Source organism: Danio aesculapii, chromosome 16 (assembly GCF_903798145.1).
Source record: "Danio aesculapii chromosome 16, fDanAes4.1, whole genome shotgun sequence".
NCBI classification, from domain to species: Eukaryota; Metazoa; Chordata; class Actinopteri; order Cypriniformes; family Danionidae; genus Danio; species Danio aesculapii.
In genome coordinates, this window is record NC_079450.1 from 22466691 (window position 1) to 22482901 (window position 16211).

General features: G+C 33.0%; 1 protein-coding gene across 2 annotated transcripts; it reads right to left on the reverse strand.

The window, feature by feature from the left end:
- Positions 1–461: 461 nt before the first annotated feature.
- Positions 462–15701, reverse strand: zdhhc18a (zinc finger DHHC-type palmitoyltransferase 18a). 2 transcript variants are annotated; one of them, XM_056475207.1, is made up of 11 exons: positions 15628–15701; positions 14820–15526; positions 13279–13439; positions 13053–13202; positions 12012–12149; positions 11311–11362; positions 10774–10876; positions 9025–9134; positions 8702–8804; positions 6032–6103; positions 2437–2527 (listed from the first exon to the last, which is right to left on the reverse strand). In XM_056475207.1, the coding sequence occupies exons 2-10, from the start codon at positions 15059–15061 to the stop codon at positions 6062–6064; spliced, it is 1101 nt and encodes a 366-aa protein (XP_056331182.1). In that variant the 5' UTR covers positions 15062–15526; positions 15628–15701; the 3' UTR covers positions 2437–2527; positions 6032–6061. The 2 variants fall into 2 exon arrangements, with proteins under 2 accessions (XP_056331183.1, XP_056331182.1); XM_056475208.1 differs by lacking the exon at positions 6032–6103 and having other exon boundaries at positions 462–2527.
- Positions 15702–16211: the final 510 nt, after the last annotated feature.

Sequence of the window (16211 nt, forward strand, 5' to 3'; positions counted from 1 at the left end):
TTTGTGAATCGTGTTTAATTTATACATTTAATTAGCATTTTTTAATATTTTTTTATATTTACAAATTTGATGTGTATTTAAAAAAAATTATTTTCGAATTGGATTTGTGTATTTTTGAATAGTGTTTTGCATTTACAATTTGCATTTACATATTTTTGAATTGTTTAGAATTGGATTTGTGTATTTTTAAATTGTGTTTTGAATTTACAATTTGAATTTGCATATTTTAATAGTTTTTTTATATTTACAAATTTGATGTGTATTTTTGAATCTTTTTTTAAATGAATGATTTGGATTTGTGTATTTTTAAATCGTGTTTTGAACTTACAAATTGGACTTGTAAATGTGAATTGTGTTGTGGATGTATGATTTTTATTTTGTAAATGTATTATTTTTGAGACTGATCTGGCTCAATAGATTATGTCCGACCGAAGAAAGCATTGGGCCAACTAAATCACAAATTGAAAAAAAAACGTTTCTTTTTATTACTTTAAGTCTTCAGGTGAAAAAGGATAATAAGACAAAACACAAGTTATACATTCTTTTACTTTCCCTCCGACACGCCTGGCAGTGATAGACATCAGTTTAAGGATTAGTTCTTAAATGTGCAAGACATTTCTCCAACTTATACTGTCAAATTTATTACTGTGCCAGACTTCTATTTATTAAAAGACGACGATGTAAATAATTCATCAGTAACCCATCATCTCAAGGCAAAAGGTTTAAGTTAAAACAGTTCTTTACTGGAGCTTAGTTAAAACACTAATAACAATTCAAAAGCAATTGTTGACCCACCAATGAAAAGTCAGAAATGTAACAGGGTTTTTCCTAGATTAAAAATGATTTTCGGAGAATTATCCTTCAAAGATGTATGCAAAAATCATTATCCAAAAATGTAATTATTAAACATATGTATTATAATTGTAGTCATACTCACATTTGATATTTTGTTTTTCAACTTAACACTGGTTAACACTTTAAAACTAGGTTAAAGGGCTTATTAAAAAGTTTAACATCAAGTCATTATCGCAGTGTTTCTCAACCACGTTCCTAGAGGACCACCAACACTGCATGTTTTAGATGCCTCCTTTCTCTGTCATACCCATTATAGGTCTTTCAGTCTCTGCTAATGAGCCGATTATCTAAATCAGGCGTGTTTGGTGAAGGAGACATGGAAAATGTGCAGAGCTGGTGGTCCAACATGGTTGAGAAACACTGATCCATCTAACGCATGACTTGATATTAAAAAAACCAACAACTTTAAAGTGCTACTGAAAATGTATACATTTCTAAAAAGCACACTTCCACATTTGCATCCACATGACTATTAAAATGAGATTATTATGGTTAACTAGTAGTTCAAGATGTTCAAAAATACATCACGTTTTGTGCTTTTTGATTAATCACTTTCTAATCTACTAATAAGAAACTAGATTAATTCTCTTACAGGTGGAAACTAGTCACTCTAAAATTTCACTTGGGTGTCCAAAAAACATTTAAAGAAGAAAAAACCCTGTAGTAAAAGGACACAAAACTAACAAAAATATGAAATCTGTTAATTCACTGGAAACCACAACGTTATACAGGAGAAAACGACTCCTGGACCAACAGTAACAGCGCTTCACAAACATGGAAAACTCAATAATACTAATCCCGAGCTCTCCGATCCGTAACTGCCATGCGTCTACTTGGCTGTTGGTGTGAATACTTTTTAGCCAATGACTTCATTGAAGCAGGTCTTTAACACCACTCAAAATTAATAGAAGTATCTCCAAAGTAAGGCTTGTTTTAGACCCAAATGACCTTTGAAAGCGAAGAATTATTGCATTAGGTCTAAGGGGATGACAAAAGGCTGGAGAAATGGCTCAAAGTTCCATGAAAATTAAAAAAAAACAAAAAAAAACACTGATCATCTGCTGATATTTTTGTGCAAGACTGGATTGAAAACCAAAAGCATCTTCTCAAGAAGCTTTGCAATTCTCTCCATCAAATGTATGATAACGGAAGTTCAAAAACGGTGAAGGTTTATTCTCTTTTGTTGAAAGATGGCATGTTTCCTGAGAGGATCCTGAGCTTAGTACGTCACAGTCTTTAAAAAAAAATAATAAAATAAGTGTGATGCTGTTCTAGTAACAGAGAGAAGAGTATTTGCACAAGGTTGCTGGTGGCAGAGATACTGTGCTCAGTTCAGTGGGATGAAGCTCATGTCAGGAGAGTCGCTAAGAATGAGTGGACTGTCGCTGAGGGAGTAGAGAGGACTCTGCAGACGCAGCATGGGTTTATGGGTGTGAAGAGCTGCACGTTTGAGCCCTCTCTGGGAGCAGGGCACATCTATAGGCCGTTGAGCCTGGCGGCCCGAGCAGCTGTTGGAGGGAGGTTTGCTGGGAGGAGAGACAGTTATGGAGACAGTATTTAGTAGACTCTCTTGGGTAACCGGGGCAGTTTTGGGTTTGCCAGGAGCACAGGTGCTCTGGATCACTGTGGAGTTTGCCATTGATTCTAAAAGCTCCTTTGTGCCCTGTGCGCACTGTGAAAAGAATGACGACAAAAGAGTTAAAGACTTAAAACAATCAAACAGTCCCTCCAATGTTTTCTGATTGCGAGATTAATGAATACAGTGTGAAATCAGCTAATTGCGTAATTTTGATTTGAATTGTACCACACACAGGGTTTATGGAGGTTTCACCAAATCAAATTAAGAATTTAAGACCATTATGAATGAAATTGCAGACTTCTATGGGGCTAAACACTAAGAATTTTTTTTAATGGCCCAGCAGAAAGAAAAAATCTATTTAGTCATTTCTTAGCCACATATATTTTAAATAATAGGTCAAAATAAGACGACCTTTGTTGTTCACATACTTTTTTCAACTAATAATGAAAATAAAATAATTAAAAAAAAAATAAAATAAAAAAAATAAAATAAATGGGGGTAGGTCACATGATCATGACAAAATGGCGGATGTAGTACATCCGAGTTCCATTCATACTACTCACATCCATACTGTATAGAACTTTTTTAATAGCCGAGTAGTACGTTTGAATCCAAATGCAGTACCTACTGATTAGTAGGCGGTTTCAGACGCAGCCCATATTTCAGTGAATTTAAGACTTTTTAAGGGCTGAAATTTGAGACATTAAGACCCCACAGAAACCCTGCACACAAAAAGTTTTTCAAAAAAAGTTTATATTAAAAAATATATATATAAATAAATAAAACCAAATTATGAAGCTGGTACTTAAAAAGTAAGAAAATTGCATCATTTAGTTTGAAACCTTTCTTTCTTCTGTTGAACACAAGATATTTTGGGAAAATGCTATAGCTGGCAACTATCGACATCCTTAGTAGTAAAAACATGACAATGAGAGTCTATAGCCAGTCTAATGCCAGCTATAGCATTTCTCAAAATATCTTCTTTTGTGTTTAACCGAAGACACTTAAATAGGTGAATGGTGAGTAAATGGTGAACTATCCCTTTAACTAGCTGTTAAGCATTTCTTCATACAGATGTTGTGCACGTATTTATGAAAAATATGGTAAATGTATCTAAATTAGGTATGGGCCGGTATAAGATTCTGATGATATGATAACCTCACAGTTTCACGGTATTGTCATTATACCTCTAAAATACGTTGCTTTTAAATGTCTGGGTAAAAACTAAAACTTTTTTCCTCTTTGAACACAATCCATTTTATTTTGAGAAACTTTTTTAATATTTTGAAGCCGTAAACATGTCAGGCTAAAGAATTAAAATAAATCATTGACTTCTGCTGTCTTTATTAGTTTCAAAATCAGATTTCTTTCAACTTAAAAAGGCGTGTTTGGAGATCTTTTCTGCTAGAGATACTGTTATCCTAAAAAAATTTAAAAGTAAAAAAAAAACAAACTTGCATGTACACCGTAGGAAGGGTATAGCAGAAGATTTTAGCGGTTTTAAAACCTTCAATTTACCAAACCATAGTATACCTTGAAAATGGTTTTCATCCCATGCCTAACATAAATACAAAAGAAATATCCTAATGTTTTGAGAATGGGAGCATTTTTTTTTTGTCCATGTAATAAAATTTTGGACCACAAAAGAAAGTATACTGGGATGTAGACGGCAGCCACTTGGCATAAGCTAAATTAATTTTAGCAAAAGCTATTACTGTTTAATATGGCTTTGTGGTTTGACAAAATTAGTGGGTTAGACAGATTTAAATAGGTTAGGATTTAATAGATACAGTTAAAGTCAGAATTATTAGCCACCGTGAATTATTAGCCCCCCTGTTTATTTTTTCTCCCAATTTCTGTTTACGGAGAGAAGATTTTTTTTTAGCACATTTCTAAACATAATAGTTTTAATAACTCATTTTTAATAACTGCTTTATTTTATTTTTGCCATGTTGACAGGAAATAATATTTGACTAGATATTTTTCAAGACACTTCTATACAGCTTAAAAGTTAAATTTTTAGGCTTGACTAGGTTAATTAGGTAAACTAGGAAGGTTAGAGTAATTAGACAAGTTATTGTATAAAAATGGTTTGTTCTGTAGACTATCGAAAAAAAAAAGTTAGCTTAAAGGGGCTAATAATTGACACTAAAAAGGGATTTAAAAAAAAATTTATAATTTAAAACTGCTTTTATTCTACCCGAAATAACAAATAAGACTTTCTCCAGAAGAAAAAAATCTTATTAGACAAAAATAATAATAATAATAAACAAAAAGTAAAAAAAAAAAAAATAATAAATAAAAAAATAAAATAGTATAAATAAATAAAATCAAAGGGGGGCTAAAAATTCTGACTTCAACTGTATTTGTGTATCAAAACGCCACAGTTTTGCTGAGTGCTTTCATTTACTGATTAAACTCTGTACATTTGTGAATTCTCATAATAAGTAAAGTGCTGAAATGATTAAAGCATGAGTTTGTCTATTTTTTTTACCACGAGTTTGACTTTTTTTTTTTTTTTTTTAAATAAAAACTTATACTAGACTAGCATCATGAAACTATTTTTTTCTTCTGTGTTTAACCAGAATATTACCATTTCTCCAAACACAAAATGTAATATCTTTAATTACGCATTAACTCGATCAATCATGTTTGATCTTTAATAAGTCAAGTTTCTAAATTAACCATTGTTTGCATCTGTATCTTTTGTCTTGTCATTTGTTTCTTTTCAAAAAGAAAAATCTTAATCTATTTAGTTTTTTATTTATGTCATGCATGTCTACATTTGCATCAAACATAATACATTACAGTACATGTTAAATGTAGTATCCTAATAACGAAAAGAAAAAACCTGAACGGATCGCAAAATACTGGAGGGACTGAGAAAAGAACATCACAATTACTGCAAATACACAAAGTGTCAACTGATGTTAGACAGCAGAACAAAAACACAAGTACAAGCAACTTGCCAGATCAGAGTAAAGATGAGAGTAGGTTAGTACTGCCAGAGAAAACGAGAAGATGAAAATGCAGTGACCAATGAAAGCAGAGCATCTCGTTTCAAGTTTTCCAATGAGCTCAGGCTGAAGCAGCACAGATGATGTTAGAAGGGGGATCTCCAGGGGTCATGCAGATGAAAACACCTCCTTAACATCAGGATGAGCGTCCATCAAGAGGAGGCGGATTGAACATGTGCGCATGATAACGAATATGACCTCGGTCAACAATCCCAAGAGTGGATAAATAGGAGATTGAACCGTGAGGATGATGATACATTAATTAGGAAACGATGATGTAATGGAGTCAAATCAAAAGTACAGACCTCTGGCGAACACTAATATACGAACACATGACTATCATAAAATGGAGTAAAAACAGATGTCAGCTAAAACTCATCCAGAAGGAACAGAAAACAGACAAGGAACCCGACGGTTTCCTCTCTCGCGCTCACGGCGGACGGGTCTTATGACGGTGGTTTTAAAAGCAAAGAAATGGAAGCCAAGCAGACAGTTCAAATAAAAGGCAGAGTAAAGGCCAAAGAGTCATGAGAGGGCGGTCGGGGAATGGCATGCAAGCGGCCTCATAACACACCCTTACCATCAAACGTCAAAGAGCTTGCAGGAGCCTTCAGGCAGTGCAGGAGAGAGCAAACTCCTGACAGTTTTCCTCCTGTGAGGGGTTTACAACTTCAAACATCAGGGCAAATTTAAAACAACATAATAAAGTCACACCATTTGGACTGGTCTTTGAAAGTCTCTTAATGTTTACCGTTCATTTTTCATTTACCATTAAACCGTAGAACGTTCCATTTATCTCTGCATTTATATAAGATTTTATATTCCATTTCAATATTGTTTCAATCAAATATTTACGATAATTTACCAATTGTTTTAAATATAGTCGACATATAAAATATAAACATACATATAAGAGTAAATTAATTCTAATTAAAACAATTAATGAAACTGAAATATCACCCAGTAGAAATCTTTTCAAAAGTGTCCAATACATTTTCTGAATGAAAACGTTGTATGGGATCATTTAAAAACTCCACAAATAAAAGTGTATATGATTATATACAACAGTTCTGTCTAGTTCTCAAATCTGATTGGCTGCAAGCCATGCGATATTCTGCAATAACAGCACTCTTACGTCCTCTTCACTCGTGTATTACTCCACCCACACAGAGTGACAGCAGATCAATACACTCACTACAGTTTGACAAATATTGAAGCTGTTGGACAACAATGTACTTTTGAGGCTTCTTTAGACGAGAATGTAGTGGTTTAGATTGCAACTATGCAGTTTATTTATAAGGATGGTGCCTAATTTAAATATATATAATTTCATAGATCTGCAGCCATCAGTCTGTCATACTGAGCAGAGCAAAGACGGTTGTGCCAAAAGATGGCAACACAGACCACATAATAATCCTTAGGGGAGGAAAAACTCAGCATTTTCTTTTCGTATTTCAAACTACAGCTGATCAAATCATGATAACTCATGTAAGTGACATTCTAAGTCAATCTCTCTATTTTGGATGTTGTAGTGCTGTATTTATACCATCGTAACCTGCTAGTGTTTTCTTGGCTTTGACTTTTTTTGGGGTTAGTTATTCTATCTCCCGAATGCAACAGAGAAATACTGGGAAATGTCTCTAGACTGATGGCATTTCATGCCGATCAGCCTTATAATCTTAAAATAACCTTTTTTTTTTTCGTTTTTAACCATTTTTTTCCATCACTATAGATATAACGCTAGAGAATCACTCAAATACTAGCTCTAAAGTGACGTATTTCTAGACGTGAATGAATGAAGTAGTTCCTTGTACAAAAGGATTTTTAGACTCTCCATGTTTGATTTTCTTTTTTATAGACACGATTGTGCCGTCAAACTGTTGTATAAACAGCATAAACAGAAAAATATAGAAATAATTGACTTTAAACCAATTTTTTGGTGAAAATACGAGTATGAAAATATAAGCAATATCACAATTGTAGCAGTGCAATATGGCTGTACATCGCACACCACCCACCAGTCCTGATATACAGCCATAATCGCACTGCTACTTATGTGATATTGCTTATATTTTCATACTCGCATTTTCATCAAAAAAAAAAAAAAAGGGGTTTAAAGTCAATTATTTCTATATTTTTCTGTAGCATGTCAGTTTGAAATATCAATTTACATTTCCAAACATTATATTTGTCATTAATTGTAATTATACAGTGAGATTATTGTCTGCACAAGGAATCTGACAACAGCCAGTGCTCCACACACAAAAATATAGAAATAACCCAATTTATTTCTTTAGGTGAAAATATTAGTGGCCAAATACTTTTGTACAATAATGCATATTTTGACATTTATCTACTCTCCTCAGCATGATGTCTCACCATTCTTCTTCATAACTTGTATGCATTATCAAACTGTTAAGTTTGAACCGTTTAATTTTCATAGATTGCTGCGCAGTTCCGCTCGCCATTAACCAGAAATTCTCCATGCGCATTTGCTCATACATAAAACAGAAAAGGTACAAGACTAAAGAACTGTTAATATGGGTCGTTTCCCAGTAAGTCTGTTTTTTAAATATCTTATTCTCATAAATGGTGCATTTCATTTAAAATACAGTATAAACAGCAACATTTTTGACATATTACAGTTAAACATGTTTCCTTTTGTCATATATTTTAAGTTAAAACAAATTGTAAGCAGTCATTTCTGAAAGATCTAAAAGGATGTTGTGCTGCGCTCTATTATGATCATTTTAATTGGTGGTCAATCATTAACAATGGTTCTTTTTGTTATCGATTCTGAGAAAAAAAAAAAAAAGACTTCTTTTTGTACAAACTGCTCAATTTTTACTTTTGAATAAATTAAATATAGCTCACTTAAGATTAATTTAATGTGTCCTTGAAGAATACAAATATTTACGATGCAAAGAAATCATACTATATGTTATCATACTAATTGTATTGTTTTATTATACTAATTATCATACCATTTTTATACTGTTTTTTTTTTTTATTAGCACTATTTTACAATTTCCACAAATTCATGAAGCAGAAGAACTAACAATTAGGTTATTACCGTCAAGTCTGATGCATTCTTGACCTTAATGCATCCTTGCGGATTAAAATTATGATTTTATTTTTCTTTGAACTGTAGTTTAGAGCTTGAAAGGCAATGGAATGCTTTTTATGCTTTGAGGATTTTAAAAACCACAGCTACAACACTTAAAACTATTTTTAAATGGCATTCTCTCACCATGTTTGTGTCATTTTTGGCCATGAAAGCAGGGAGCTCAGCGTCAGAGGTCACAGTTTGAGGCGCGTCCTCTGGAGGTACAAAGCCTCTTCTGTCAATCAAGCTGCAAAAGATGACAAGGATGTGACCTATTGTGACTTTAAAAACACGGCACAGACTGTACTTAGCATATTTGTTGTTGTTTGTAACAGTATGTGCTTAACCCAGGACACACATTAACCTGAAGCTCAAGAAGTCTTTCATTTACTCACAAATCTTTTAATGTCCAGAGAATTATGAAATAAATATCTGCTATGACGTTGTCTTGTGCATGCAGTACTGACCTGGGTGGCATCGGCCCGCAAAGCACCACACAGCAGTTTGTGAAGATGTTGTTATAGGTGTATGGATTTCCTGATTCTTCTCCTCTTTTACTGGACCAAGATCCTTTGATCTGCAATCATTAAAAGGAAAAAGAGAAACCAAACTTAAAGGATTAAGTGTCAAACATTTTGTTATAACTATCCTACCGGTGACCTCTTTTACATTTTTTTTTATTTTATACTTTATTTTCTTGTACAAGTCACATTTACTAATTTCAATCAGAAATAAAGTAAAAAACAAACTATTATTTATCACTATACTTCCCTAGTTACATTACTCTTTTTAGTATCACTCATTTTCATTAAATATGCAAAAAGAGTATATGTTAATCTAGATAAGGTAAGATAAAAGCCAGACAGAATGTATGGACATTTTTTTGCTGTCTCTAGACAGAATTTTGCGGGGAAAAAAAATCTGCGAATTTATGTGGAATGATTTTAAGAGTACAGTAACTAAAAACCTAAAACACTAAAGAAATTTTTTTTTTTTTTAGCATTACAATGTAAATCCAGTTAGAACCACTTGTTAAGTAAACAAAGCAAGTGTCTCATATAATAAATCTACTAAAATACAGAAAAAAATTACTGTACAAATAGTTTTGTACATAAATGTAATATAAACATTTGCAGAATCAATATAATTGTCGAAATGTATATAAAAACTAAATAAAAATATATGTAACCCACCAGTCCTGCACCCACCCCCGTCTGAGCTGGGATCAAACTAGTGATTCTTTGCATGGGAGTCGGTTGCTCTAACAAGGAGGCTAAAGACCATGGCCTCTAGCATCTGTCCCTAAAGCACCTTTTGAGGTAAGAGGAGTGAGGTTTACCTGCATAGTACTTCAATAGCTGGCCTCCATTACACTCACTCCCCTAAACCTCACTCCCATCCCGGACGAGCCCCCACATGTAACCCATCGGCCCTACAACATCCAACCCGGTCTGAGCTGGGATCGAACCGGCAATTTTTAGTATGGGAGTCGGTTGCTCTGACAAGAAGGCCATGGCCTCTAGCGTCTGTCACTAGAGCACCTTTTGAGGTCAGAGGAGTGAGGTTTACCAGCATATCACTTCGCTAGCCTGTGTTACATGTATACACAGACATTTTACATAATAAATAAATATACTTCACGATGGGCTAAAACATCTGTGGATTTCTGGATGTGCAGATTACATTTGAGACTACTTATAAAGGTAAATAATGCTAATTTGCACTTCTACTACAAAAATATGTATAGTCAAGTATAGTCATGTTCAAGTTATTGGTTTTGCTAATTAGAGTAATGCTTTTTATAGAAGGGGTTTTAAATATTTAGATCACTCCATAATTTAGAAAACCTTGAACAGCCAGCAAATTAAATCAAGTATTGTTTATGCAAGTGCTACTGAAGTGGAAATTAATGAGAAAAAATATATATTTTGAGAAAATTCCCTTTAAAAAAATTAATAAAAAAAATTACCAACAAAAATGTAAAAATAAATGTTGTTTCCTTTCCATTAGACATGGACATTTCCGTAAAAAACTAAACAAAAAAAAAAATCTAATTTACCACATGCATAAATAACTGCTGTTGTGAGTTGACAGTGTGACTTCTAATCAAGTGTGGCTTATTTTCCAAAAATACAATCAATTAGAAATACTGGAATATGACGTTATATAATGGATATGATACTACTGATTAAATGAGTATTCAAGGGCATATTTACATCTTCGTTGGTTGTAAGGTTGGAGGCCACAAGATAAGTATGGAAACCCGATAGACCAAGAATGGACCAGATGGAGAAGAAGCAAATGACCAGCTCGACAACAGTGCACAGGCAGTTAAGGATGCAAATCTTCTGTAAATGTGTATCAATGTAAAAAGTACATGACAATAACAGTTCAGTGATACAACACACACACACACAAAAGCAATCCCATTATGCTAACTTGAACCAGAACTCCACCAGGCTATGGTGGAAAACTGTGACCTCAAGGCACAAATTTAAATGGAGAAATCTTTATCTATGGGCAATTGTTGCCATTATGACAGGAAAGCAGGGAGTGGTGAAATTCTTGAGCCGATTAGGGATGAATGGGATTAGGAAAAGGCGGAACCCACAGCAGTGGGCCTGTAAACAGATAGTGAACTCTGTCAGTCTTGTTACTGTGTGCTTCTGGGGACTGGATTGGTGCAGACAACATTCATGTCAGTGACTGAGAAAAGTATAAAGAGGTTTTTTTTTTTTTTTTTTAAAGGATATCTGGCCGGGCTGTCCTGTATTGCCTGGATGATACCATTCTCACCTTGTGATCCTGTTGGTGAGAGCAAGTGAACAGAGAAAAAAAATTAAATAGCTTACAAAAAGTTATCAAAATATATCAATAAACAACAAAATCAATGATCTTACTTTTGTTTTTATAAACATAAATATATTTTTTATTTTACGTAAATTAAAAATATATATATTTTTATATCTTTAGAATAACAATATGTTTTATTTGATCATTTTAAATAATTAAATATAATAAATATTAAATATATAAATATTCAAATGGATTAAATATGTTAATATTTTAATTGTAATTTTAAAATTAATTTAAGCTGTCTTTGGTGTTACATGATCCTTCAGAAATCATTCTAACATGCAAATTTGGCATTTAAGACATTTCCAACTACAGTTTGGTTCATTATTATTATTATTATCATCATCATCATCATCAATGTTAAAATTAGCTGTGCTGCATATTTTTTGTGAAATCTGTGATAAATTTGATGATAAATTTTTTTTTACTGTCACTTTTCATAAGTGTAATATAACCTTAGTAAAATTATCTATTTTATTCAAAAGAAATTAATTCAAGTATTAAAAAACTCATGTACCCTAAAAAGTTGTATGCACATATGACTACCACAGACAATCACTGGGACTGTATTTGTGTGAAAGTGACTGTTGAAACTTACGCAAAGTGAGGTGAGTGATCACACAGCCAAAGATAAAGGAAGTCAGAAATGACAGCGACACTATGAAGGCATAAAAAAAACGATAGTTGCGCTTCCCCACACAGTTTCCCACCCAAGGACAGTGATGGTCAAAGCGCTCTACAAGGAGAAGAGAGAGAGAGAGAGAGAGAGAGAGAGAGAGAGAGAGAGAGAGAGAGAGAGAGAAAGATTACTTTGATGAAGTGATCTGTGTTACTCCAATAAACTATTGCACATTCCTTTTCAAAACACTGTTATATTTCGAAAGATTTATAGAAATATTTTCACCCAAAAACAAATGTGCTTTTGTTGTTTGTGCTTTCAAACATGTATAATTTTCTTCTCTGGCATCACAAAAAAAAAGATTACTTGAGATTTCAGGGTTCCAAAAATTGCAAAAACACAAAATTATACATTTAACATTTTTCCATATGACTTGTGCACATTATTGTGCCATTAAACGATGAAAAGACAAATTCAACATATCAAAAATTATTTATTAAATTAGTTAGAAGATTAGTTACAAAACAAAAAACAGATTAATAACATTTTTTGAGTTTAATTTACTGTTTAAAAATGTAATGAGTGAATTAACTGAATTGTTCATCACCAAAAAACTAAGTAAATTTTGATTTTAATAATGCTATCTTTCATTTACTTTGTCTTTGCAAAATAAATAAATAAATAAAAATAAATAAATAAATAAATAAATAAATATATATATATATATATATATATATATATATATATATTATATATATATATATATATATATATATATATATATATATATATATATATATATATATAGTAAAAATTTCACAACAGTATGTGAGATAAATGGATTGTTTTTAATGCTCTAGTTGAAGCTTTAATTATAATTGCATAAAAAACACAACAACTATATTTTCATTTGTACTTCAGAATGACATAAAGATGAGTGAGCTAAACCAATATCTCTAAATGCAATTACGTCATTGAATGCATCAATTGTGCATTCTCAATAATGAGATTTTTCCTTACCAACACAGTTGTCACATAGGCTGCAGTGGGACGTCCGGGGTGGACGGAACATCTTGCATGTGAAACAGTATTTAAGCTTAACCACCTGATCATTTATGAGGATCTCTTTAGTGCGAGGAGGTGGACGGTATGTTGAAGATCCAGAATTATCTTGAAAGAAACCCACAACTTTAATATCAAATAAGAAGTAAAATAATTATGAGGAAATGAAAGTACAAAGTCTTACCAATCTGTTTCTCAATGTCTGCAGCCTCATCTGGCAAAGCCCTGGGCAAAATCCCTGGGTCTGTAAAACTGGTTTGAAGAAGACTAATGATGACAAATATAAATAACACTCCACCAATAACTGGAATGAAGACAGTGAGGTGATACACCAGAAAAGGGCAGCTGTGAGGAAGGAAAAACAAACACAAGTCAGAACATTTCCTTGGGTTTTATAAAAGTAAGATTAAAGGAAAATCTTAGAAATAATTATAAGATGGAACACAATATGTTAATCTATTGTTGAAACATACACTACCGGTCAAAAGTTTGGGGTCAGTGTGATTTTTAAATGTTTTTAAAAAAGCTTCTCCTGCTCACCAAAGCTGCATTTATTTCATCACAAATAACAGTACAAATTGAAAAATTGTGAAATGTTATTGCACTATAAAATAACTGTTCAAAAGTAGTTTTTCTTTTAATTTAATAATTTATTCCAGAGATTTAAAGATGAATTTTTAGCTTCATTACTGCAGTCTTTAGGGTCACATGATCCTTCAGAAATCATTTTAAAATTAATTATAATTATTGTTATTAATGGTAATAGTAATAAAATCAATATGACTGGAGTAAAAATTTCATTTGAAACTACATACAAAAAGTATGTCATTTGAAACATGCATACATTTAAAATTTCAATATTTAACAACTTCTTTTACATTTAATAAATGCCACCTTGATGAACAAAACTATTTTCTTAAAAAATTTTTTTTTAAAAACACGAAAAAAAAAAAAACTGACCCCAAACTGTTGACCGGTAGTGTAAATGTCTGATTTTAGCAATGATTTAAAGCTTGAAAATTAAAGTAATAAAATACATCCAATCCCATAAGGTTTAATTAGTTCTTCGTTTCTCTGGGTGTACTGGTTTGACTAGTTACAGTATGTTTGAAAATGTTTATTAAAAAAAGCCAATTACATTTCTCCAAACTTTCAGATAAAATGTTTTGTCATTTAGAGCATTTTTATGATGCAGTAAATGACAATTGGTCAAAATAGCTAATGTTGTCATTTGTTTTTATTGAAATGTGAATGTTCGATGTATTAAATGTTTTAAGAAGTTCGCTTTAAGCATACTCTCAATTCCCCTTATGAAAACATCCAGGAAAACAAGACGTGTGAAATGTGCATGTCAAGTAAAGTGAACTTGATTTAGGTACGAGTAGAAATCTAAGAAGTCAAGACAAAAACACTATAGTAGATATACATTTTTCAGCAGTGAATGCAACATTTAATGTGATCATATTATAACTTTAATACTTTCTGCTTAAATTTAAGATTGAAATTGTGGAAGGGCGATTTAGAATTATTTAAGTCCCTGTAGTAATCACATGGGAACAATATTAAGTTTTATTGTGATACTGATAAAATCCATGTGGTAGTTTCAGACTGCTGAAGTATGATGTCAAGATAGACAACACCAGCTGGAGGAGATGTCTCCATTGTCCAAAGTATTAGTAGTATTGTCTAGTAGTACGTCTGTGTGTAAAAGCATACACAACTCACTCAAATGTGAAGAATAAGACACTGGTGATGAAAATAAGGCCGATGGTCAGCGGGAGGACTCCGCATTGCCTGGCCAACATAATACGTCCGTCACAGTAGAAGCGATTTTTCCCAGGGAAAACCTCCCATTTCCTCTTCAGGCGCTGGGAGCCCTTTCTCCCGCAGGGCAGGGTGTTGGAGGTCCGGCTGCTGGATGTTCTGAGAGCTCGCGGGTCTATTTGTTGATACTCACAGTTTTTCATTTTCAACTGAGGTGGCGAAGTATAGTCGAAACCTCAAGAAGTTTGGTTAACTTGTTACAAGCCAAGCCCTGTCAAAGAGGAAGCTACAACGACGCTACTAAGTTATCAAGCTTCTGTAACACTAATAAATCACTTGGGTGGTAAAAATTGAATATGTAAACAAAGCTATCGAACTAACTTACGTTAAGCTAACTAGAACGTCTTTAAAGCGCATATGTCGCTCAGTGTATACACGCGCATCTAAATATCCCCTATTGGTAACATATCAACGGGTAATTGTTATACTGTCATGCCATCTTGTTGGTTTCGAGTAATTATGAGCTTCTAGGCTAAGCTAATCGTGTTAGCTTGTTGACTAACGTTAGCTGTCAACTATCTCAGCGGAGGACATTACTCCTCACGCGCTGCTCAACCGTCATCTGCACGACACTCGGCTCCTCGCGCTGCTCCCCGTCCGAGAATAATCTGTGGGGTAATGGATATTGGGTTAGAGAGTGTTGTTTTTAAAGCTGTGAATGCTAAAGAAAGTGAGCTTTCATCTACCATTAAAGAACAACAATATTTACCTCAGCGCGTTCACTTCCCTAGCCGAGGATTATTACCTGAAGAAAGCGACCAATGACTCGAAGAGTGATGATGCGCGTTCACTTCCGACACGCTGAGCTCCGCCCTTTTTTAAACTGATCCTTAGCTGTAACTGATACATGTATATCCATTCCGATGTTTTAATTAGTGTTCTTAATTAACTTACTAACTGTGGCTCAAACTAAACAATAAAACTAAAAGTTCAGCTAGTTGCCACTGAAATATTTCCAGTTTAAAGCTGATATTAAAACGTTACTTTAAAAACAAACCGAAAAGTTTATTTGCTGAAACTACAAATTAAATTAAGCTCAACAGACATGGGTTAAATACCATCGTTATTACTTTAACTGAAAATGTTAATAAATAAATCCCATTATAGTATATACATTTCATTAAATGACACTAGAACTGTAACAAACAATGAGTCTTTGGGAAATTTACATTTAAAAGTAACATACTACAAACATGTGTCACTGTTTTTGATTAACTAAATGTTAGTTACGTTAAGGAAAGAAATGTTATTTTTGCATTATTAGCCAACATTGCTAATCACATTTTGTACCCA